This window comes from Haliotis cracherodii, unplaced genomic scaffold (genome assembly GCF_022045235.1).
Source record: "Haliotis cracherodii isolate W230 unplaced genomic scaffold, xgHalCrac1.p SCAF_5, whole genome shotgun sequence".
NCBI lineage: Eukaryota > Metazoa > Mollusca > Gastropoda > Lepetellida > Haliotidae > Haliotis > Haliotis cracherodii.
The window spans coordinates 66,291,248-66,316,963 of record NW_027266308.1 but is presented as its reverse complement, the minus strand read 5'-3'; the positions used below and the strand labels follow the sequence as shown (position 1 = coordinate 66,316,963).

The 25,716-nt window shown below is 39.7% G+C and overlaps 1 protein-coding gene and 1 long non-coding RNA gene across 2 annotated transcripts in view; both read right to left on the bottom strand.

Moving 5' to 3' along the window:
- The window catches only part of LOC139443841 (uncharacterized), a 41,091-nt gene extending 25,926 nt beyond the window's left edge, over positions 1-15,165 (bottom strand). Inside the window, exons 1-16 of the mRNA XM_071224743.1 lie at positions 15,124-15,165; positions 14,503-14,584; positions 13,482-13,768; positions 12,918-12,972; positions 12,628-12,771; positions 11,818-12,023; positions 11,530-11,660; positions 10,460-10,632; positions 9,832-9,977; positions 9,400-9,732; positions 7,166-7,308; positions 6,858-6,928; positions 5,982-6,133; positions 4,359-4,528; positions 2,599-2,773; positions 534-1,084 (exon numbers count right to left, since the gene is read on the bottom strand). Of these exons, the coding sequence (XP_071080844.1) occupies positions 534-1,084; positions 2,599-2,773; positions 4,359-4,528; positions 5,982-6,133; positions 6,858-6,928; positions 7,166-7,308; positions 9,400-9,732; positions 9,832-9,977; positions 10,460-10,632; positions 11,530-11,660; positions 11,818-12,023; positions 12,628-12,771; positions 12,918-12,972; positions 13,482-13,768; positions 14,503-14,584; positions 15,124-15,165 (2,861 nt within the window). The remainder of the gene's footprint in view (positions 1-533; positions 1,085-2,598; positions 2,774-4,358; positions 4,529-5,981; positions 6,134-6,857; positions 6,929-7,165; positions 7,309-9,399; positions 9,733-9,831; positions 9,978-10,459; positions 10,633-11,529; positions 11,661-11,817; positions 12,024-12,627; positions 12,772-12,917; positions 12,973-13,481; positions 13,769-14,502; positions 14,585-15,123) is intronic.
- A 517-nt stretch (positions 15,166-15,682) lies between these two features.
- LOC139442713 (uncharacterized) lies at positions 15,683-23,627 on the bottom strand. The gene is made up of 3 exons (XR_011651699.1): positions 23,582-23,627; positions 23,284-23,384; positions 15,683-15,768 (listed from the first exon to the last, which is right to left on the bottom strand). It is a non-coding gene; the product is annotated as an uncharacterized lncRNA (long non-coding RNA).
- Positions 23,628-25,716: the final 2,089 nt, after the last annotated feature.

Below are 25,716 nucleotides of genomic sequence, written 5' to 3'. Positions count from 1 at the left end.
CATCTTTTTATGGTTCAATACTAGTCCTAAAATATAAATCTGTGATAATCTAGTTATTTTACTTCCTTTGGCGACAGGTTTTATTATCAAATTGTATGTACTATTACTGTCTAACTTGATTTAGTCACGATATGGCTGAAATATTGCCGATGTGACGATAAATATTCACTCACTCACTTCCTGCGGTCATAGACATAAAATGCGATGTCATTTTCACTGGGGCATGGCATGCTGTCATCTCATAAGAAATGTGGTTTTCTAAACTCTTCCACTGCTTATAGTGGCAAAGTCATGTTCTTAGCTATCTTAGAACATTTGAAGCAATTTATCCCGAATATTCGTTATTTATTGCAAAACCTATGGAATATGTGCAACATTTGTTTGGTAGCATTTCTTCGACCTTTTTCAAAAACCATTTTCTAATCCAAAAATTCATAAAAGGGCCTGTGTGTGAAAAAGATCCTTGTTACAAAACTTTTGACTTTGAATAGGCATTTCATCTCGATCATAAAACAAATAATACGGATAATTACCCTAATCCTGTGAACAGCTGGGTGACATCAGACAGTGATCCAAGCTTACTGCTAATAAAGCTCATAGCCTTCCCTAACGCCGAATCGGGAGGGATAATTTTGTTGAGCAGATTAACAGCATATCCTTTCAGCCAATCTAGTGCTTCTCGTTTCAGCTTCCCAAGGACTTCTGACAAGGCATTAGGCATTGATATTAGATCAGCAACTTGTCCAATGTGTTTAAAAGTGAAATCTTTGCATTCCTGGTGCCAAACAGGTTTCAGTTTCACAGTATCGACAAAGGGTGACGGGTCCATGTAGAAGCACATGTCATCACCGGTACCTTGAGATTTCTTCTTGACAGCAAGATGAATGTGAGGCCAGTCACACCCGTTCTTACCGCCTGATGTTCCTATTTCCTGTGCCTGTTCAAAATGTTTGTCCTCATTCCCGACAGAGGAATTGATGTTGGCTATAATAATCTCATATTGCTTGAAGTCTCCATCAGTTGGTTTGATCGTGACCTCTGAAGCTCCTGTTTGACGAACTATACCAGCTACAGGGTTTATGACCTGGTGGAGGAATAGCGTATATATAATGCCATTTGATGTGCTTAAAGAAATAGTTCAACAGAGACTAATCTTAAAAGGTACTTGTATATTCTTTGACTATTACTACTGTTTTGTGTGTGTGAAAGTATCATTGGAATGGAATTCACACTATTAGAAAACAATGTATCCTTCGAAATGACTTGATATTTTCCTGCCAATTGTTGTATACAAATATTAGAACAAAAACTTAGTGTTGACTTGAAGTGGGAGGACTCCTTTGACGCCAGTTACCGTTGTTCGGTGGGGTTTGGTAGTTTCCCACATGATGGTATGGTCGGATTTCTGGTCAAGTTTCTTGACAGGTCCCTCAAAAGACCCCTCAACGTTAACATCCGCAATTTTTGAAAACATCATCAAGAACCAACCACACCATCATGTGGGAAGCTTCCAAGGCCATGTCTAACTACAACAATTGGCGTCAAAGGGAACTACAAGATGCCTTGACATTAGGAGATACCAGCCAGCCATGAACCATAACCAGGGATCATATCTGCCTATTGCCTTAACTTATTGATTGAATGAATCTGTACCCCCTATCAAGGCTGATCACCCAGCTGACTTCTATTTGTCCAATGCTAATTACCAATCAGTGCTAATAATCCCCCTGACGTGTATTAGTCAAAAACTTATTCCAATTAGTGTTAATTTAACTCTGCGCTAATTGAGCCTTGGCTTCCTTTGTTAAATTTCAACCTTTGTCATGTTATTACTTTTGTTGTTTTAACATTGGCACATTTCGAACAAAGTCACTTCCCCAAGGAGATCCCACATGTGTTGCATGTGTCTCAGTGTGGTGCAGGACCGAATCCCCTGAAACCTGAGCCAAGTTGCCGAGACGCGGTCAGCCATCCAAGGACTCTCCGCGACCAACGTTGCTTAACTTCACATGATTTATGATCTGTGCACAGGACACCGTGCCATCACGTTGACCTATTTGTAAATCATCATTCCGCGAAGGGTTCGAATAAATAATAGAATCTGGGCCAAGCAATCCATTGATTGATATCATTCGCATCGGTCAACGCAATTGGCATTGACATGCATCAACAAAGTCAGCGACACTGACAACCCAATCCCGTTAGTCGCCTCTTCCGACAAGCATAGTCGCCTCTCATGACAAGCATAAGTTATTGAAGCCCTATTCTACCCCGGATCTTAAATGTAATAGGTTAGTTTTTACACCAGTAGATGCCATGCGCATATGTAGCTTTTGTTGTGTTGGATGTACAAAGAATTTTCTTTGCAATTATTTATCACGCAGGTATTTGTCTTGCACACAGATCATCCACAGAAGACTTTCATCTTCAACATAACCCTCTTTTACATACTGGACATACTTATGATTTCTAGGAAGATTAAAATGTCTACCTGTTGCTATCTTAAGACCATGATAATTATAACGAAATTGTGATAATGCAATACAAAATTTAAAAGTGTAACATACATCTTTCAACAAAAATGTATAAAATCCATACCTTCCACCCTTCTTTCAACACGAGATCGATTCCCGCAGTTCCATACTTGCTCCTAGTACCAGAGGGATATGTCCCTTCACCGCAGTTGGAATCTGAAGGACGTCTTTGACCAGGGAATGCGGGATGAAACTTTGATCCAAACAGGGACTGTATCGTAGACTTCATTTTTTCTATCCTGAGGATTTTAAATAGAAAGTTGTAAAAATTAGTTATTGAGATTTGTCTTTTTCATGGGTATACATTCAAACTGTTCGAATTAGAATCACGGAACAGATTATAAGAATGACATCAGTGTTTGTTTGTTGTTTTGCGCCACACTCAGCAATATTCCAGCTATATGACGGCGGTCTGTATATAATCGAGTCTGGACCAGACAATCCAGTGATTGAAATCATGAGCATCGATCCACGCAAGTGGGACCGATGACATGCATCAACCAAGTCAGCAACCTTGACCACCCGATCCTGTTAGTCGCCTTGTACGACAAGCATAGTCGCCTTTTACGTCAAGCGTGGGTTGCTGTAGACCTATTCTACCCCGTATCTTAAATGTAAAAGGAGAGTTTATTACCTATACCAACTACAAATTTTAGTACTAGTTTCATAACTCGAGGAGCCTCGCACGCCGCCATTGCAAGAACGTTTCGAGGCACCATGTCACCATTACCAGATTGATGCAACGTTTACGACAGACAGGGCAGACTTCAGACAGCCGTGAAGCGGAAACCACAGGTGGCTACGCCCATTGAAGACCGCCATTCCAGACGAATCATCTCTGAAACCTCTGTTTTACAGCGAGTCATGGCGATTAGGAGAACGTAGTATCACAGCACATCGACCCCACCGTTGAGTGATGTTAACGTGAATACCAAATTGTGTTCAACAAGTTCAATCATGGTCTGGGGAGGTATCTGCTGTGATGTCAAAACGAAGCTCGTTATTATTCAGGGAATGCCCGTCGGGTTCTTAGAGCCGTTGTACACCCTTTCATTAAGCAAAAGCTACATTGACTTTCTACATGCTTCTGTTTTTTTCTTTCATTGACTTTAAAACTCTTGGTATACGTTCTTTTGGACAATAGTATATATATATTTAAATCTCAAGGCCAGTTAGGACATTCAGCGGCGAAGATGCAATATGTTTTTTTCAACAATATCAAAATGACAAAAGGTGCCAAGCAGAAAATAATACTTCTACATGAATTCCAACTCGCAAAATATGGTATTATAAAATCACATTGTTGTCTGTAATTTTACAGAACACACATAAGCTAAATTCTTATTCTAAATATATTTTAATTTGAATTCAACTGCAGAGCTAAATATCCCCTAAAATATCCATCTTTTAAGATTTTAGTTTAGAATTTCCCAGTATTTCATGCATGAGGTAAGAGCTGTGTAAATTTGGATTGGGTGTTCAGGGTCTGCAGTTGTGATCTGAGTTTGCCCATTGCATATCATTATAACCCAATGTTATGGTTCGTTACTCATGTTTTCAGTCACTAATGTACATGGTGGATATTATTTAAAGACCACATAAATATCAGCACCCTGAGTCTTTTGTTTTTGAGCAGGTGATGGTTAACTGTTGTCCACATGTTTCACATAAAAAAAACCCAAAGAGGAATCCTTGAAACGTTTTAGGCTAATCTCGTAACTCGGTTGGTAGGGTAACAGATAGACAGATTACGAACAACTTGCGATACCATCAACTCATTTAGACTTCGACATTTTGTCTATGAACAGGCCCAACGCTACTTACGTCTCTTGAAACACTTTGAAGTTGTATTGTATTCTGTCAGTTGTGAGCTTTTGATGGTCAAGTCCTTCTTGGAACGCTTGCGGTTCTTTGTCCCTCAGAGATTCCAGTTGTGATATGATTTGGCTGGCCTTTGTCTCAATTTTCCTGAATATTTCATCTGCTGAATCCCCCTGTATATATTCTTTTAATTTAGAGCGATGTTACCTGTGTATGTCACAGAATGTTGTAATCTATCTGTAGTATCTAACAATTCTATTGCAGATTGCAGGCCATTGTGTGAGGATAAAATGCTCCGTGTCACATGTTGAGCAACAGTTATACTCTCGCGGACCAAAATAGGAACTATTGTGACGCATGTATCATCGCATCACAGGACAAAGTAGAGGAGGGTGAAATGTCAAGCAGTCCGAGGACCCCCCAAAGTAGATAAACATATTGCGTTTTCAATGCAGAGCTAGGTTGGTTGGTTGGTTGGTTTGTTGTTTAACGCCGCACTCAGCAATATTCCAGCTATATGACGGCGGTCTGTAAATAGTCGATTCTAGACCAGACATTCCAGTGATTGACATGAGCATCGATCCACTCAATTGGGATCGATGACATGTATCAACTAAGTCAGCGAGTCTGATCCCCCGATCCCGTTAGTCGCCTCTTACGACAAACATAGGCGCCTTTAGCGGCAAGGATGGGTTGCTGAAGACGTATTCTACCCCGGATCTTCACGGGTCGCAGAGCTAGGTTACCTTCAGACTAAAATTTGGAGCCGAACGTCAAGCGTATGTTTCAAATATTATTTTAGCACTGTTAAACCGACCAGGTAACGTAGCTGTACCATCACGAAAATATACGCACGCTCTTTGGTGTTGGCGGAAATATTCAGTTCAGTATTTTGAATGTATGTCGATTTGAATTAAGGAAACCGCAACAAGACTTTGAAATAAAGAATGGATGGCGCTGTAGATACATGTACGTGCGCATCAAATTACTTTTCTCGCATGTATCACATGTAAGCCTTCTCTTCACTCAGAGGTGGTCTTTATGATTTAAAACTTCTGATTAACCAGTCATATTATTATATATTTGTAGAGTGTGTCAGTGACTGCAAATGGTTGAAGCGCTCGTGAAATATCTAGGGCTGCCTCGGCCACATTATAACAGGCTTAATTGTTTTGGGGTGACACAGTTTTCTAGAAAGCTGGCTGCATGTAACAGCAACAAGAGGGCGATTCCAGGCATTCTTATGACCTAATTTTCATCGTGTCTACCTGTCCAATGCACCTGGGATACCTACATTCGTGTATCTGAAAACATCCAATTCTTGCCAGTTTCAAACACAAAAGCAGAGACTATTTCACGATATTCGGCAGTGAACTGCTACCACCCATCTGACCCATTAGATTGCCTATTGTGATTGTAAATCTACAATTGTGTGCTTACGTATAATTTGTGTATTACTCATTGGTCTTACGTGTTCAGGGTTAACCTTGGGGTTTCAATTGGTAAAACACCTCATAACATATATACATGAGATGCCGTTTGATCATAGAGTTCCGAGTATTATATTACTTACCACTTTTGAATAATTCAGTTTAAGAGACAGATCTTGCTTTGAGCTGTACGTACCACTTTGTCGAGAAGATCATTAACCTGATGAAACGGCGAAGGCGTCCTCTTCTTCCTCCTGTGTCTTTTGAACCCAGATGACAAAACGCTCTTCACTGAAGACATGACGTGGGTAATGTCGCTTCCCGCGGACATCCACGATGAACTTTGCCCTTCAATAATGATGTATTTTCAGTGACTAAACATATGACAAGTAAATTGGGGACTGCACGCTGCTGTTTAGACACTACCCCACATCTTTCCACCTATGTGCAATATCGATAACAGTTCAGGATATAATTAATATTTTTAAATGTTCTAACGAGCATGCCTTGGATTTTTGAAAGAAAATACTCCTTTTAAAACAACCCCACTTGTAGACACAATAATTCCAGAAAGGATTTTTTTCACGGTGAAATCATAACATACCGAGTACGTTCTTGCATTGCATTAAAAGCATTATCCGTTGAATATATTGAAGATATACTTTGGAATATTAGGAACATGCAATGAAATGCGTTTGTTTTTTTGTTTTGTAAATTGATAATAAACTGACATGTACAATCTCATCTGAATGATTTTATAAAATAACAACAACAATAATACTAATTATAATTGTCTTTAATACAGATGAAAAAAACTTCAGTCGGGAAAGTTTCGTCCCCATTTTGCATAGTTAATCCGATTGCACTAACAATTTGTTCTATTTTGGGTGGAAACATTGCATACAGATACAGGTTTCCTTGATTTCTTCGTAGACAAAATTCTTGCAAGATACATACGTTATATCTTATTAATGGTCAAAACTAACCGAGGCTAATTGCTATTTTGACAACCTTTATGCAACCCATACTATATTGATTCATGTTTAAAGAATAAATGATAAAATGAAGTCACCTTTCAGCAAAGAAGTTGCTTTTCTGATGATAGAATTTCCTGAAAAAATTCTACCCATTCCAAGCTGGAATCTGAAATTTATATTTTGTCAATTAGTAAGTAATTCATTAAACTATTGAAAACGTGATGAGGGAAATACATGGAAATGAAACTTTAGAAATATGCCAATGTGTATAAAATTTAAAAACCATTGGGCATGTTAATGGATGTTTACTTTTGTTGACACCAGTGAGGTTGATGAATTGGGATCCCATAAACACATTTCGTTTTCATTATTAACGTGTAAGTAATGGAAAAAATAAGATTACCCAAGTTTGGCCTTTTCCAAGTGTGAGAATGCTTGCTTTGGATATTTGGATATTTTGCCCATCAGTTTGGTTGCTGAGTTGACACTATCCATTATTTCCTTCTCTCCCACCGGCAAGGCCACGATACTTGCGTCAGATATTTTCTGTAATTTCGAAACTATACCTGAAAGGTGTTTGGATTACATGCAAAAACAGGAGCAGCCCCCATCCCATCTTTTCCCGAGTGTCCTGACATTTCCACATGAGGAACATGTATCATGAACCATTTTGACATCGTGAGGTAATAGTTGGCCTCACATTTGCCCAATGCAACAGAAAGTCAAAAGCCGTAATAACAAAGATGGTAGCACTTCCATTCAATGGCATCACTTCTGGCTAATGAAACCACGTGACCAATGCAGTGCGGCCTCTGGCTACCTCAGTACCAAAGTTATATGCTTTTCCGGTTTAATAACCCTGACTTTTAATTTCAGGATTGAACTGCCATGTATGTAAGTTTTGTCAAATTCCAATTATATATGCTCAAGATATCATGTTTTCACGAGAGTTCGGGGACGCTAAAATCCCAGAGAGTGACATTCAACAACAAGCAATCATATGCGATGCGAAACTTCTTCCAAACGCATGTGGTGTTACAAATATTAAGTTCCCACACTTTTCCGTATTCATACTGAAAAATAAAATAAAAGCGACAAAACCTTTTCCATATCATAAGAAAACTCTACTAATAGCAGAGTCGATTGTACGATTCCGTCTATATCATGAGCATGTGTTAGCATCACTATCACAAACACACACAAAGGCAAGTCAATTTTCACCATGGTGCCAGTCAAAATAAGGAATTGCATTGGACACAATTTTTGTCACTAATGCATCAAATTTGGAAATGTCCTCCACATGTCTACTATAAACGTTTTGAAAGCTTGATACCTTGAATGTTGTCATCAAAGTCCCATCAGGCTATTGTGAAAGAGTATGCACGATTCTACATCAAAAGTTGTGAAATGTTGACAGTGAAGTCAAGTAATTTCTTGAGTGAAAGACCCTCAAACCGATTTTGACATTTAACAAATACATGACATGTGACAGGCTTTTAGTCAGTTACTTTGATTGTAAAAAGCATTGAGTCTTCGTAGATGAATCTGAAAAGTCATGAAATTTGAAACATGTTCCATAATTTAATGTCTAGTTACTTGAACTCATAAAGATGTCACCCGATAGTTGATGTGAGTGAGACGTCCTCCCCAGGGATCATATATAATGAGTTTCAAGTGTTTGACGCCCTAATATTGAGTTACCTTGACCTTCCACGTCATCCAATCACATGTAAGACCATCACTTTTTGACCTTCAAACTAATCTTGACATTGACACAACCGTGACATTTAACAGGTAATGAATTAATCATTAAAAATCATTCATAGGTGGCAGGACAATGCTCAGAATTAATCGAAAATTTCTTGAAATTTGACCATGTTTCATCGTTTGAATTCAAGTGACCTCTAGCAAAAGATTTACCAGATTCCATTAATAAAAATACAAAAGTTTTGTATATATAAATATAAACATATATACACAGGACTGGACAACTGCTCAACAAATGATGTCATTATGATATACGTTTGTATATTACGTACATTATTGTAAAAGTACATTTTATGGTGGAATTTGCTTACACCTTAATTGTTGATGTTGAGACTTTTCTGATTGACAGAATGATCGTTAATTAGATTGTTTATAAGGCAGCACTCATCAATATTTAGTTATAAGACGATAGTCTGTAAATACTCAATTATAAACCGGACAAAGCGGTGATTGATATTAGAAGCAACATCACATGCCGCCGTGAATGAGTGAGTGAGTGAGTTAGAGTGTGTGTGTGTGGGTGCGTGCGTGTGCGTGCGTGCGTGCGTGCGTGCGTGCGTGCGTGTGTTTCTTGCCACTTTAATGAAAATATTCTAGCAATTTGACGACGGCGTGTACATAATTAAGTCTGGACCCGTCTTTACAGTGACTGATCTGACTGTCAAACGACTGAGTAATCGGCCAAGGCACCGAACATGACCCACACGATCCATTTAGTCGCCTCTTACGACCAGCATATGTTGCTGAGAACCAATTCTAACCCGGAATCCACAGAGATTTTAGATATGTAAACAGAAAACGCATAATGTTTTAAAAGCCCATCCATTTCAAAAACACATGCATGTAATAGAAATGTAGTATCATTATTACCTTGTAGAAATTGAGGGCATCAGTATTTATCCCTTCTACCAACGCTTGTGCATGATCCACGGCTTGTTGTAGTCGGGTCACCCATGGCATACTTTGATACTGCTGAGTGAGAGTATTTAGTTCCAACACCGAGGACAGGGCTTCATCTGTTTTGGCTGGTATATCTTTTACTGCTCTTGCAAGTGGATCAAAGTTGCTCTTCGTGGTTTTGCCATCAGGTTCCAAAAACTGAGAGGTCATTCTAGTGGCTTCATCGGTCATCGGCTTCATGATCTGTTTAGCCATGTCATCGTAGGCCCCTGCAAGGTTCTGTGCTAACCCGACGCTCATGTCCTGGAATAGAATTTAGTATATGATTCTAGGTTTGTTCATATATTATCGTTGGATTTGCTAGGTTTAACGAAAAAAATAAAGACACATTTTAATACTTACCTTAAATTTGTTTGCGTTGTATTCCAGTCTGCCCTTGTAACACAGTTCAATTAGGAGGATGTCGATATGTAATCCAATGATGCCGATGTGTGCCTCAGCCCATAATTTGTCATGGATATCAATATCAATAAAACCGCTAAGAGGCCCTGAAAGAAGATCACTCTGTCTTGTGAAAAAAAGAAGTTTTATCGTTGAATATCACAGCAGTGTGCACCTCATGGACGCACAGCAGTTGTTTCTAATGTATATATAAAATACACATAATTCATGTAAGCAAATGACCCATGATATTTCAAGAAAACACATTAATTGAAAAATAACGTTCTTCATGCAGGACACATGGTTTGGCTTCAGTAAAACGCAAGTTGTTTCAAACAAGGTAAACACATATTCAAAGAAGGACTGATTAGTTTTTACGCAAAAAGAAGCGTAATCGGTCGGTAAAATACACGTGCGTGTATTGGCAAAGGGGGATTCCACTGATAATTAAAACTCAGACACTGTAAATAGAAAATAGGAATCTTTGGACAACATCAGTCAACTTATATTAGTGTTCCTCATCTGATATACTACTAAGTGGCTGGAATCCGGAATCAGCATAATGTTAGTCGTTTTGTATACAACTTACGGAACACTGCAGACATTTCATTCTCAAAAAGGACACCGAAACTGGCCCCAATTGCACTGCTTCCTATCTCCTTTTTCCAGTCCACGCGTGGCAAGCCTATTCTAAACTGGAAGAGAATAGCATCTAACACACTTCTCCTTAGTCTTGCAATGACTGGCCATGCGTATGTGTGACTGAAACATAATCAAACGCATTTCAAGTATAACCCTTGCCACATCACCAAGATGGATATGTTGTTTGGTTTCAATAAAGTTCAATAAAGTTGTGAGAAAGAACATGGTTCAGAACCTTATGAAGGAATTTTATAATAGATATACAGTAGTCAAAGTGTGTCTCATATGCAATCACGTTCATATTCCCCGCCCGTTGAAGATAACACTGTTTAATAACAATAAGCTGGTATTACACAATATCAAATTAATCACATTCATATCAAAGCGCGTGCTTATGTACTTCGGGAACCAGTTTCAAAAACACATTGAAAACTCTCAACATCCCTGGGATTATTAAATGACATTGCGTGTAGAGATTATATATCACTGAGAGGAGCTTATGCACACTCGTTGGACCTGTCAACCTTGTTACTAGGTTGACGTCACATGACATTGTCTCGCTGATATATCTTGCAACAATAATTCACAAATACGTCACACGGTATTGTGACGTGTTTGTAAACCTTGTTGTGTGGGGCCAGTTCCACATAAGTCGACATAAGTCTATGTTACGTATGTATGTTACGCTCAACTGCGATAGCTTTGTCGAGCGGGCCCTGAATACTAAAGGTGTGAAGATGTATGGTATGAAATTAACAGGTGTCAACATTTAATGTGTTTGAAGTATTGTTCTGTTAAATTGGATTGTGCCGTACATCGCGTAGATGCCTGCAGCCTATTTACTGACGATAGTGAAACTGAACTATACACGGCAAGTAATAAATATAATGGTAAACTCGATCCTGTGTAATACCAACTTTATGAATAGTTCTGGTATTACACAAGACCTCGTTTAGCATTCTTTATGTCTTCTATTAGAGTCTATTTCGAAGAACGTTTCGGGGACAATCCCAATACCTGAGAATGATGTTTTCTTGTTCACGTGTCAGGTTGTTTGCCCTTGGGTGCCTGATGTACAGATATTTGGCCGCTCTTCTCACACTCTGCTTGTCGTCTCGAAGAGCACTCTCAAGCAATGCTCCCGCACTCTGTTAAAAAAGTTCAGAATTATATGTACGTATATGAATGTTACATGTTTAAATTTGTTACATGTATAGTGACCTGATGTCTGTCCTTGCAAAATATTTTTATGAACTTTAAGTTGAACACATCTGTGCTTTATGTTGTTCAGTTGTTCTTTTTTACCTGGTTACACCGATAGTGTCTGAGTGCCTCAACTGCCGCACGTCTCCAGTCGTGGTGACCCTGCCCAGGGGAAGTATGGGAGATGATCCTGTTAAGTGATTGTGGGTGCCCAGCATTTCCTAGGCTGTGGAGCAGTATTTTCTTGGAAATAATGTAGTGACTATCTTTTCCAATATGGACTGACCTTTTGTGTCTGTAGTGCGGATCTGTGAACACAGAGCATACACTTTAAAATAACTCTGTATATCATTATGTACGTCTGAGCTGGTGTTTGGTGGGTTTAAACAGTATTTTTGTTACAACACATTATGCTAGTATGTGGATGGAAAGCGGAAAGTAATGCACAACCTAGACACATGACACCCTTTTGGTGGAACCCATGTCTTCAGGTGGCGTACGTTACCCTAGCAGGTTGGTACATCGCGTTTAAAGCAGCACAGGTAGATATATGTCTGTTAAATGCGTGAGTGAGTATTTTGTACGCCGCTTTTAGCAATATTCAAGCAAAATCACGACGGGGGACACCATAAATGGTCTTCACACATTGTACCCATGTGGGGAATCGAACCCGTGTCTTCAGAATGACGAGAGTATGCTTAACCACTAGGCTACCCGACCGCCCCCTCTCCGCTTAAACGCTTTCCTGTGCTATGATTGATTCAACAAAGAACTTAGTTTTGAAGGTGACAGGTGTATGAACATTATGTAACATATCACCTAATATAAACCCTACGATTTTGAGAATTCTTTTAACTTCTACACGTCTGCACGTTAATATTGTAGCACATTAATGAGAGTTAGTCTATTTACGCATTTCATGTTTAGTAATCCATGACTCGATCTTCCCAACCAGTCTGACAGCATCAGAGGAATTCGAGTACAGATGGAGATTCCTGGCAAGAGATCCTATGGCTAAACACGCCCGTGTCTGTACCACTGTCAGATTGATTGACCCTGTCAAATAGTAATAAAAACATTTCAAACAAAGAAGACCAATACGAAGAAGGACTAAAAATGATACACTGTAAAATATCAGCGACTAGCCTTTTTTCATTATGAGTCATATTCGGCTTGTATTTATCCATGTTCTAATGACATACCATGATGCTGATCTCCAATACCAAAGCAGTAATCCTCTACAGCTTGGACCACTTGCTAAAATGAGAATGAATATTTCTTAATTTTATATATGTGATGAGGTGAAGTTATTATTGCACTTAAATAGCGACGTGCATGTAGGTGTGTGTGTGCGTGTGCGTGCGTGTGTGTGTGTATGTGTACGTTCATGCGTGTGTGTGTGTATGTGTGCTTGCGTTTTATAGTGCTAGCTCATTGAGATACCATGCCGCAGATTAACATGAATACCCAACTCTCCTGACCACTGCCGACCATTCCTTGTTGTAGCCCCTTACTGCCGAGTGCGAGGCTGGTAACAGCAAGTACCATCTTTCAACGCATTTTGGTATGACGCGGCCGCTCTCCGTGGAGACCCTGTATCCTGTAGACCACGGACGCAGTCTTATATATAATTAATTCAATTGTTACAAATAAGAAAATATCATGATTCTGTGTTTTAAGAATATGAGTATTATTATTGAACCAACATAACTTTATGAGGTCAATTACAATTCATATCAAAGGTGTCCCGGTAAATATATACCAACCACGATCGGCTTCTGAATTGCAATGCAGTGTATGAACACATGCCGTAGCTCCTCTTCATCAGGGTCTGTCCTGTTGAGAACATGTTTGACGATCACTTCTTGGGATATTTCATCAGCAATTCGTGCGACGATATCTATGAAGACGAGTCTTTCTACCGAACAGTTAGTCTCCGCTGCCCCACAAGACACGTTGAGAACTGAGTGAACAAACTCCTTGTAGTCCTCTTTGTGTAGTGCTTGCAATATCTCCCGGAGCTCCTGCACACACTGTGTCCGGTTAGCGTCACCTTTACAGAATATCGATAGGACATACACATGATACGGTGGGCGTCGGTGATAAAACTTTCAAGTAATAGTGAAACTTGAGACATTGGATTGTAGTTATTGAACATGTTGGTCCAAGAAAAATAACACGGTCAGCTCAATGATTAGTGAAAAAGTAATAACATTAGATGAAAACAAGGAAGGCATTTGACACATAAATTGTGATGATAATGTGGATTTTCTTTTGTGTTTTGCAAATACCTTCTGACTGTATTCATTAATATTCACTTAATAGCTTTGGGATGTTGTTGAAAAATTTGGTTCCTATTATTCCATTAGAAATGAGAGAAATATTAATTTCGTTTCTTTCAAATGGCTGTGTGGATACAGTTTTAATCCGTCTGAAATATTTCGATGTGTCTACTATGAAAGAACTTTTTACTTATTTTACTCAAGTTCAGAACCTTAGGATTTTAGTATTCTTAAAAGAAATTCGGCAAATCATTATGGCAAAAAATAGATTTTAGTCCAAATATATATATAGTTTTCCTCATTTTTTCTGTGACTGATATTTTCTATTTTCCTTTTTCCTTCTATTTTCCTATTTGTGTTCTTTATCTGCACATGGATGACGGATCCTCGCCGCGAATAGCTGTAGTATCGTTGATGCGGCGTAAAGCAATATTCAATCATTCATTCTATCAAATGGAATTTACCACAGTATATGAGTAGGATTCCATATACTGATAGTGTTTACCTTTCTCGGGATACATATGAACACACTGCAGGTAATGAGAAATGTTCTGTCGCACGTCGTGGATCCGTTTATGCGCCTTTCTCTGCAATGATAAGAGTCATCACAATACTATCAGCAGTGTGAGTCAATTTTGTTTAACAGCAATATTCCAGCCATATCAAATCAGTCTATAAATAAATGAGTCTAGACTAGATAAACCAGATATTACGAGCAACGCTAAATCTGGGAAGGGCAGGATGACACACAATCACTTGTCACAAATCATAGGCAGGCATAGGTTATGGGAGACCAAATCTACCCCGGAATACATTATTATCCAGCACACAACATCCAACACAGATATGTATTTGTTTGAAAGGCTATGAAGTCTGCACTCACCATTTTAATTTCAAGTGTATCCCGAGCCAGACCCTGCACATCATTATCCTTCAGTGGACTGTTGACATAGCTATAATGAAACATATCATAAATGATACACATTGTTGCCAAAGAATGAACATTATCATTTAATATCCTGTACAGAACAAACGGCTGTTCACACAACACCCTAATTCTATTGAATACTCTTTCACGTCGTCCCGTAGTTTTGATACAATGCACAACAACATTTCAAAAACGAACCTTTTCCCGTCCAATTGAATGGTAGTTGTTGAAGCAGTCCATATTTCAGGAAAATCTGTTCAAATGAAGAATTTTAAACATAACTTGTCTGTGTTTATATGTGTTTTATAATTACTTTTATGCTTATTATAATTACTTACCTCTTTAACGATAAACGTAATATATGTTTCAACATCTCAATTGCATTTAATAATCTCAGCTTTAGCACGTACCCCCGGACGTCGATATCTCGTGGACCTTCTCTCCCGGTTGTAACGCTCTTGAAAAATAAATACGTAAAAAACATCAGCTGGACTCAACATTTGTGTTCATGCACATTCGTTTTATCGTTTTATACAACTAGTATTTTATCTTTTTCTTATTACCCGAAGACACTATAACAAAAAAGCCTATGAGGAAGGCAAGGACCATATCTAAGATAAAACTAAATATATTTTGTTATCTGACCTCGCCTTTTCAACAATACTATTCCGGAAAATGTACTACGAATACATGCATTGAAGAACATTAAGATGACATTAATAGAAAGACTAGAGAGGTATTTTCTGACCTTGCTTTTTCCTTCACAATATGCTTTTCTTTCAAGAGGATTTTGTCATAGGCGAGACCTCTGTGTAACGTTCCGTCATCCTGGTAGTGTAGAGTCTGCGCAAATGTAATATGTTATTTAGCACATGTGTTTTCAGAACTTGTGCAAATGGAAGTTTTAGAAAAATGGTGCATGATTGCTGTAATGAAACAATGCTAAAATTAATCAGTTGTTGATGTTTGATCAATGTTTTGATGACTTATTTATTTCTGGAGGAACGTCTGTTTACGTATCACTTAGATATTGAGTCTTGGTATTATGGTAGCATATATTAAATACATATTTTTTTAGACAAACCTAGTTAGCAAATGCTAAGCATAATTATTGCCAGGAAAACGATCCTGCATAAACCCTTTTATGAAAGTAGGTATAAAGGTATGACCTTGCACTGACTTATTGAAACATTGACGCACACGTGTCAGTAAATGACAAGCGAATTGTTTAAGAGTGAGTGAATAAGTTAAAATGTTACATCGCATCGGCAATATTGCAGTCATACAGTAATGATGAAATAATCGAGTGTTCTATTAAAACTAGTGAAAACTAATCTGATTATATTCTTGCTGGTACTGTAAATTATACTCTTAAAAAAAAGAAACTTGACACTGACTTTCAAAATGTAAAATAATGCGACTGTTTTAAAATAGGACACAGAAACCATAATTGAAACACTGTTCGAAGATCAATGTACACAATGTTCAAAACATTAATCGTGTCACCTAGACAGACACACGTACACGATACAGTTAATGTCACATGGGGTACAGTAAATGTCAGTATCGGTTGTGCCCACCACGTAGCATCAATCACCGTTTGACACCGACTACCCATAGATGCAATCAAGTTGTCAATAACACGCTGTTGGATGTGCTGCCATTCATGCTGAAGTGCATCAAGAAGCGCCGGAAGTGTTTGGGGAGGTGGATTCCTTCTGTGAACGCGTCAATCCAACTCGTCCTACAGACGCTCAATCGGGGACAAATCTGGTGACCGGGCTGGCCAAGGTAATGTCTGGATGTTGCTGTGTTGTAAGAAGTCCTGACAAACACGTGCAATATGCGGTCGAGCGTTGTCCTGCTGGAACTGTCCGCCATGAACTTTGACGTGAGGAAGAACATAAGGCTGTAGGATCAAGTCTCTGTGACGCACACCTGTCAATGCACCTGCCACATGCACGAGAGGCGTCCTACCACCGTGATGAAATCCTGCCCATACTGAGACACTCCCGCCGCCAAAAGGGACAACCTGCTGCACACATTTGGGGGCGTAACGTTCACCCCGACGTCTGTAGACACGTGTGCGCCCATCAGCACGTGTGAGTAGGAAACGGGACTCGTCAGTGAACAGTACATTTCTCCACCTTGCACGTCCCATCTAACCCTCTGTTGGCACCAAAACAGACGGTCCGCCAGAGGACACGGGGTCAATACAAGACGTCGAACAGGTCTTCGTACAAAATGTCCAGCCTCCCTCAGTCTGTTGCGTACCGTTTGATCTGATATTCTGCGTACCCTAGGGATCTGTGTGGTTGTAGACGTGGCTGTGGTAGTGCGGTCTCGGAGGTGTCGCAGCCGGATATATCGATCTTGTGCTTGGGTTGTCACCCTTGGTCTTCCTGACCTTGCTCTGTCGTCAACTCTTTTGGTGTTGTTGTATCGGGTCCACAGTGCGGAGATTGTCTGTCTGGATACGCCAAAGTGCCTGGCCACTTCTTGCTGAGTTCCTCCAGCTTGTAATCTCCCAATGGCGTTGTTCCGTTGAGCTGCATTCAGTCTTGGCATTCTGTCACCACCTTTACTGCCGTTATAAGGACTGTATGAACAGCCGTTGATGTGGATTTTTATACCCATTCAGCAGGGGGGCCTGCATGCCTAAATGCAGGATCCTGTGCTGAACGTGATTTACAGGCGGTTTTACAGGCGGTTTACAGCTGTAAAATTGATCCCCAAACGCTACGTTTATGCGCTTTGAATGTGTTTTCGCGAATCATAGACACATCATCTTTCTGTTTGACTTTTTTGGTTCTCATTTAATGTAATTATTTTAGATATTTGGCAAAAAGTGGTTTTACATCTATGTCAAGTTTCATTTGAAGAGTATAATTTGTCTCTGATTTCATTAGTTTGGTAAAGGTCGGGTCTACCGGCTTTATAGTCGAAATTGTACAATCAAATCCGTTTTGGGCAGAGATTTCTTATGAATATGGAAAGGGTTCTGTCGCCTTTATTGTAATACCAATTGACAAGGAGGAGGAGACAGCAGGTAGAAAAGAGATGTATTAAAATTATTTTGAAGCAATTACCAATTCTAACGATTCTTTTCATGTATAAAAAGGCTGATCCAAAACGCAGTATAGGTGCAATGTTTCTTAAATACAGTTAGGGCGGCCGTAAATGGTTTACGTAACCATGGATAGATATATGAGAAACCTTATTTGTCCAAACACTGTAAAGATACTTTGAGACATATTAAAAAGATGAAACTTGGCAAAACTGATCATCAGGGTTGATGTTAAAGTGTCAAATGTTCTTACAGTGAAACAAAACACTAGTCTCTGAGAAAATGGCATCACGCGTCAGTATCTCGTGTGTCCGTCATGTGCATTGCTGACTGCCGTGCAACGTCGATACATGGAATGGATGAGGTAGTTGATGAAGGCCATAGGCACTTGATCCCACACTCTGAGGAACGCTTGAGGCAGTTTAGCTGCAATTATCGGCCTTGGTCGGCAGTCATCCAGCCGTCTTTGGATCTCGTCCAACAGGTGCTCAATGGGATTTAAATCGGGACTGAGTGCTGGCCACTGCATGGTTCTGATGCCATTCTGCTGGAGGAAGTCTCTTGCTGCTCTGGCAGTGTTGGCACGGGCGTTATCATGCTGAAACTCGTGGTTGCGGCGATGTGCCAAATGAGGTATGGCGTGTGGTCTCAAGACTTGATCAATGTACCGAGCTGCTGTGACATTATTGCCTCGCCCTGGACCGATGTTCTGGAAGACCACAGGGCCGACCCTCTGTGATAGACCAATTCCACCCCACACCATGATGCTCAGACCACCTCACGAGTCTCTCTCAACAACACAAGCATCCGAATAACGTTCCCCACGGCGCCGCAAGACTCTACCTCTGCCATCTGCTGTTGAGAGACAGTAACGTCTCTCTTCTGAGAAGATAACTCTTCTCCCCTGATGGCGGCGCCAATGCTGGTGTTGTGTTGCCTACTGAAGACGGTCTCGGCGATGACGTGGTATCAGAATGGGTCCTCGGTGTGGCCTGTGACAGTGGAGGTGTCTGCTCGTCAATCGGCGACGCACGGTGTCCGCACTAATATGTCGTTAGTGTGTCCCCATGGTCTGTCGTGAAGTTTCCGCAGCAGTAACAAAGCGATCTTAAAGATCCTGTCGCACAATCTGACGATCCTGACGTCGGGTTGTGACCATTGGTCTTCCACTACGTGGTCGGTCATCTGTAGTGTTGGTGGTCTGGTGCCGTTGCCGGAGCCTGTATATGGTCCTAACGTGGGCTTGAAATGCATTTGCTACATGTTGGGCAGTTTGTCCAGCTTGCAATCGTCCAAGGGCTTGATGTCGCTGATTTCTTGTCAATCTTGGCATGTGGTAGCAATTCAATAACGAAGGAATGTTATCCGATCTGGATGGATTTTTATAGGGCAAGAAATGGAGGAACGCATGTGCATTTCAAATTGCACGGAACTCACGTGCATCGGGTTACCATGGCCGTTGCCGTGATGCGTTTGCGTGATCGGTTTTATTGACGTCTGCTTTGATTTTTTATCATCAAATTTAATTTTTTCCGGACAAGGTAATGTTAAGTTTTAGAAACTTTGACAAAACTTACCCAGATATTTAAATGACAACTTTTCATGCAATGTCACTTGGGATGACGTTTCTTTTGCGGCTCAGTGTATTTGTTTCACCTCAAAAGAGATCACACGGGAATAACGGCATTAAATAGCTTGACTGGCAAACGTTTCACATGATGCTGACTGATTGATGAAAACCTTATCCCAGGATAATTATAATAATTACTGGTTCAATAATTAGAATTCTTTGAAGTTATTTTTCACATTTCTTTTCAATAGAACCATTTGTTTTATCCATATTTACTTCTGAACCCAATTTATCACAGAATACTTCCAAAATATTTAGTTGTATTTGTTAGAATGTAACTGTCTATGAGAACTTTACCACTTCATCAAAATATTAGAGTAACATTATATCTTTTATACACTGTGTAACAAATATACCATGATCCAAATTGTCACACATTACATTAGCTAATTCATTAATAACGTGCAATGTTTCTATTAAATACAGCTAGGGCGGTCTTAAATGATATACGTCACCATGGATAGATATATGAGAAACCTTATTTGTCCAAACACTGTAAAGATACTTTGAGACATATTAAAAGGATGAAACTTGGCAAAACTGATCATCAGGGTTGAAATTAAAGTGTCAAATGTTCTTACAGTGAAACACAATACTAGTCTCTGAGAAAAATGGCATCACGAGTCTGTATCTCGTGTGATGCAACGTCGATACATGGAATGGATGAGGTGGTTGATGAAGGCCATAGGCACTTGATCCCACACTCTGAGGAAGCCTGAGGCAGTTTAGCTGCAATTATCGGCCTTGATCGGACGTCATTCAGCCGTCTTTGGATTTCGTCCAACAGGTGCTCAATGGGATTTAAATCGGGACTGAGTGCTGGCCACTGCATGGTTCTGATGCCATTCTGCTGGAGGAAGTCTCTTGCTGCTCTGGCAGTGTTGGCACGGGCGTTATCATGCTGAAACTCGTGGTTGCGGCGATGTGCCAAATGAGGTATGGCGTGTGGTCTCAAGACTTGATCAATGTACCGAGCTGCTGTGACATTATTGCCTCGCCCTGGACCGATGTACTGGAAGACCACAGGGCCGACCCTCTGTGATAGACCAATTCCACCCCACACCATAATGCTCAGACCACCCCACGAGTCTCTCTCAACAACACAAGCATCCGAATAACGTTCCCCACGGCGCCGCAAGACTCTACCTCTGCCATCTGCTGTTGAGAGACAGTAACGTCTCTCTTCTGAGAAGATAACTCTTCTCCCCTGATGGCGGCGCCAATGCTGGTGTTGTGTTGCCTACTGAAGACGGTCTCGGCGATGACGTGGTATCAGAATGGGTCCTCGGTGTGGCCTGTGACAGTGGAGGTGTCTGCTCGTCAATCGGCGACGCACGGAGTCCGCACTAATATGTCGTTGGTGTGTCCCCATGGTCTGTCGTGAAGTTTCCGCAGCAGTAACAAAGCGATCTTGAAGATCCTGTCACACAATCTGACGATCCTGACGTCGGGTTGTGACCATTGGTCTTCCAATTCAATAATTAGAATTCTTAGAAGTAACTTTTCACATTTCATTTCAACACAACCATTTTTTTTATCCATATTTACTTCTGAACCCAATTTATCACAGAATACTTCCAAAATATTTAGTTGTATTTGTTAGAATGATACTGTGTATGAGAACTTTACCACTTCATCAATCAGTCAGAGTTACATTATATCTTTTATACACCGTGTAACAAGTATACCATGATCAAAATTGTCACACATGACATCAGCTAATTCATTAATAAAGAGTAAACAGTACACGTAAACTAAGTGATAAATGGAACAACTCTGTGTTACAGTTTCCGACCTTTATACGCACCTTAACAGCAGAAATTATTTTTTTTATCTTGGCAACCCGTACCATGTAGCAAATACAATCGTTTGTTTCTGTCAAAAATCATATTTTTTTCTAAAATTAATGAACGTACAGTCAAATCTCACTTTTGGTTTACATAGATATATTGTGCATGAAGCCTCATGTTGGAAAAGTGGACGAAAAGCAGTTTGATACTCATATATTAATACAATTACATCCATCCGTATTCTCATTTCCCCCCCTAAAATTGTTGTAAATACATTGCCCAGTACATCTAAAAGTGTGATGGCTCTGTAAGTATTTGGCTCATTTTTACTACCAGACTTGAAAAGAGAGATGCCAATATTCCAAGCATACACCATTATCTAGTGTATTATTGAACTGTGTATTAAAATAAAGCAGCGCAAATTTATTAAAGACTTTAAAAAATTAGAAGGTATGCCATCTTCCATTGTTTTATTTCCTGATTCAATAAATTAATAGCTTTAGTAATTTCACATTCAATTATTACGCCAGACAGAAGATGTTCGGTAAATGATAAATATGTACAATGAATACATGAGTGTTTTCCAACAAAACCGTAAAAATTCAATTCAAAATCAGAACAGTTAGCCCTCACAGTAGGGTTAAGTAAATCGCTGTAACAGTTCAACTAAACATCATCAGTATAAAAAAATATTTCTAGACATTTTTGATCTGAGAACATTTTTCACCTTATCCCTAAACATTTAACAGTCACTACAATATGATAATTGTTATGTTTTTTTTTGCGATCTTTATTTCGTAGATTTCTTCCTTTTTGTTGTACGGCATCACTTGATACTCCTTATATGTGAAAAAACTTAAACAGAGTAATTTCAAAATTTAGATAACTATTAGTTTTTATACCAAATAACTTTACCGATAATATTATGCTACCATATGTCTAAGTACCATATTAATCTGTTATTGACCGTGCTTTCTATGGCCTTTCAAACACAGCTAGTAAGCGATCTTGGAAGGGTCAAGGGGCATAATCCATTGTCCAGATATGATCAAATATAGTTAACAGTGTTGTTAAACAGGAATCAAGAAAATGGAAAAGCAACCGATAATGAATATTTAAACACCTGTAGCAGTATCACGAGCCGCCCTGAGGTGGTATGCACCTTGTTTTAAAAGTCATCAAAAGACCGGAATAGGATCAACAATATCACTCGTTTTCTTATTTGCGCATAGAGTTTGAAAAAGGACCAGATTGCCTTTCTTCAATTCTTCTTGAAGATGAAATATCCGATGGATTTATTCTTGAAAGGATAATTGGGAAATGATCACTCCCACATTGGTCATTGTGGACTGACCATTAAAATTAGTTAGTAGATTAGAATTGGTTAGCGACAAATATAGAGAAGTGTTAGAAGGTACCAGGCTGCAGATAAGTGTTGGGGTCATCGTTAACTATGCATACGTTGTTAACCGAGATATCACCCTCCAGTATTTGTCTTTAGTGTTAGTGTTTGAAGCACCCCAAAGTGGACTGTAGCCTTTGAAATCCTCCATGATTAAACATGGTTCAAGGAGTTGATTCAGAGTGCTTGAAGACCAGCTGAAGAGCTGAAGAAGCCGGAATAAAAAGAGAACAGAGAGTAAATGCAATGTACAGAGCAAGTTGCACTGCAACAGACAGGAGATTGGTGTTGAGTAGACGAGGGCTGTGAATTTAGACCCTCGCCCAATATGATTGAAGATCGAATTGTTTACGAAAACCCCTCATTACATTCAGTGTCATGCAGTTTGTCTTGAGAAGCATGCAACATCATGTTTCCAACGTATTATCTAGAGAACTGTTAAATCTATAAAATTCAAGAGTGGTCTTACTTTGTGGTGTGTTCTCTCTGCCCTGTCATGACTGAAGTGGGAACGAGTCAGAGTTCTCCCTGACGGCGTCGTATCCACTTTGTACTTGTGCGTCAGATCGCCTGGAGAAGTATACAAAACGTAAGACATTTAGCAAACACAAGGAGTGGTTCTTTTAATTAAGCCATGTGTGATGTATGTGTGCTGATTGTAGTATTATGCATGTTGTAAGATCATATGGACTTTCTCTCTATGATGGCTGTGATTAACTCGTGATGTTGGACTACATGTTGATTTTTTGCTACGAGGGATAACTTACCAAGGTGATCTCGGTCTGTGGTCTCATAGGAGTCCGTGCGTTCTCCAGTTTCCTTTACAACAATAATACATAATTTACACAATGTATTTAAGATATCCGTTACAATACATCAATGTGGGTTTGAATTAAGTATAAGCTCAGCAACTGGATATACTTATATCAGAACAAGGTCATGGCGCTGTAGAGAGGAAACGTTGATGATTTACATAGATATGCTTAGCAGATCATCAGAGTAGGCAGTGTATAAATATGTTAAATCTAAACAATTTGCTGATGTACAATGTATTTGCTAATCTTATGCATTCTTATTTAATATTATATAATTATGCATCGCCATTCATATATTTTTTGGCTTTTACACCCAGTGCAATATGTTTTTGCAGATACTCGAAAATGATTAATCTCAGGCCTTGACGTTATATATTTAGTATCGCAATGTATACCCTGACAGTAACAGAGAAGAGACTGGTGACCGCCTTCTTGATGACCACCAGCTCGTCCTCATCCTCAGGGTGGACATGGACAAGGTCAATAGATCCATTTGTGTTGGTCCGAAACAAAAATCTGCAGAGAGATTAATACAACATTATAAGGACATCTCTAGAATTAGAGGTGGTCTCCAACAACTGACATCCAGTGGCAACGTGTGAAAAATACCCCTATATCCCCTATTTTGACTTTGCCACATGTTCCCGTGTTTTTTCAGGTAAATAATTGCTTTTGCAAGTGTTTATGACGGGTGACACCAGTGGGGTAGAATACGCTCACCTTTTCGCGAACACACTATTTGATAGCTTACAAGCAGTAGGGTATTTGCGCCTGTGCATCGCCGACGCGGTTGAAGCTTGACATATCGTTGTTTGCCTTCCACAGGGTCAGTGCATGTGCTGTCTATCGAATTTCTGGTCCATTGAATAATTGATTGTCTGGTTTCTTTACGCCCCCTCAGCGACAGAGACGTCTTCGACAGAGGTTCCCTCAGTGACAAAGGAGAATTAGGCAGATGCACGGGCATGCTTGAAACTGTATCAAAGCAACGTTACGTTGCAAACGTCTTTGGTGTGAGCCAAAGTGTCCTCAGCATAGAACGGAATCGACATGTTGTCGACAGATTTCCATCACAGAGTGTGTACAAAGGTCATCACTTCGTGACTGCCACCACTCTCAGAAATGACCCGCCGAATGCCAGTGGCGTTAATGTTTCTACTCAGACAGTGCGTATTGTCTCTGTGGATGGTCTCCTGTCACGGAGGGCAGGCATGTGCATCCCACTGACCCTGTCGCTGAATGTCTAGGGAATGTCAGATTGTCTACTGACAACAACAATGTTTGCATATACAAAATATGCAGGCATAAAAGCAATGAAAAAAATAAATAAGCAATTAAATGCTCGCAATGAACTCATTCCAGATAAGCAGACATTAACATAAGTTCACTTGAAATTTGTAGTCAGCTAAGACAAAATAGGTAAGTTAAATAAGCACCAACATTGGTCAATATGAACCTGGTCACAGACAACATTATGTTGATCATACGTTTAACAGGAATAACTTTCCAAAACGATATGTTCGATGCTCTGAAATACTGCCGATGGGACCTGATAGTTCCCATTCACCCACGCGCTCAGTTGGGTGCTTAGAGTCATTCATTTGAACCAAGGTTACTTCATATACAGACATAATTTAAAGGCAAACGATCAGTGAAATACCCTGACAATACGGTGTCTAATGATTGAAACCAACCACCAGTTAAACACAAATCAATAACAGTATTTGGTGTCATAATATGTGCAAGAAAACTCACATTGTTTTCAGATTCCAACCTTTCGGATTACTGAAGTCTGCAAAATAAGGAAAATATTACTTATAAATGCTGAATACACATTGTCAATGACACACTATCAGCCAGGTGATACACTGTGACTACCTATGTGACTGACTCGACCTCAAGGACAAGCAGCGTCTCTTTAACTATTCTGACCCGGATCCATTACGGAATTGTATTGGATGTCTTAAGGTAATATTAATTAGCGGAGGAAAAACAAAACACTCACATCTGCCATCCGCAAACTGGACAATACTGATCACACTCAAGGAATGCAGTCTCTCCCCATCCTCTGTAGTGTTTAGGGCTCT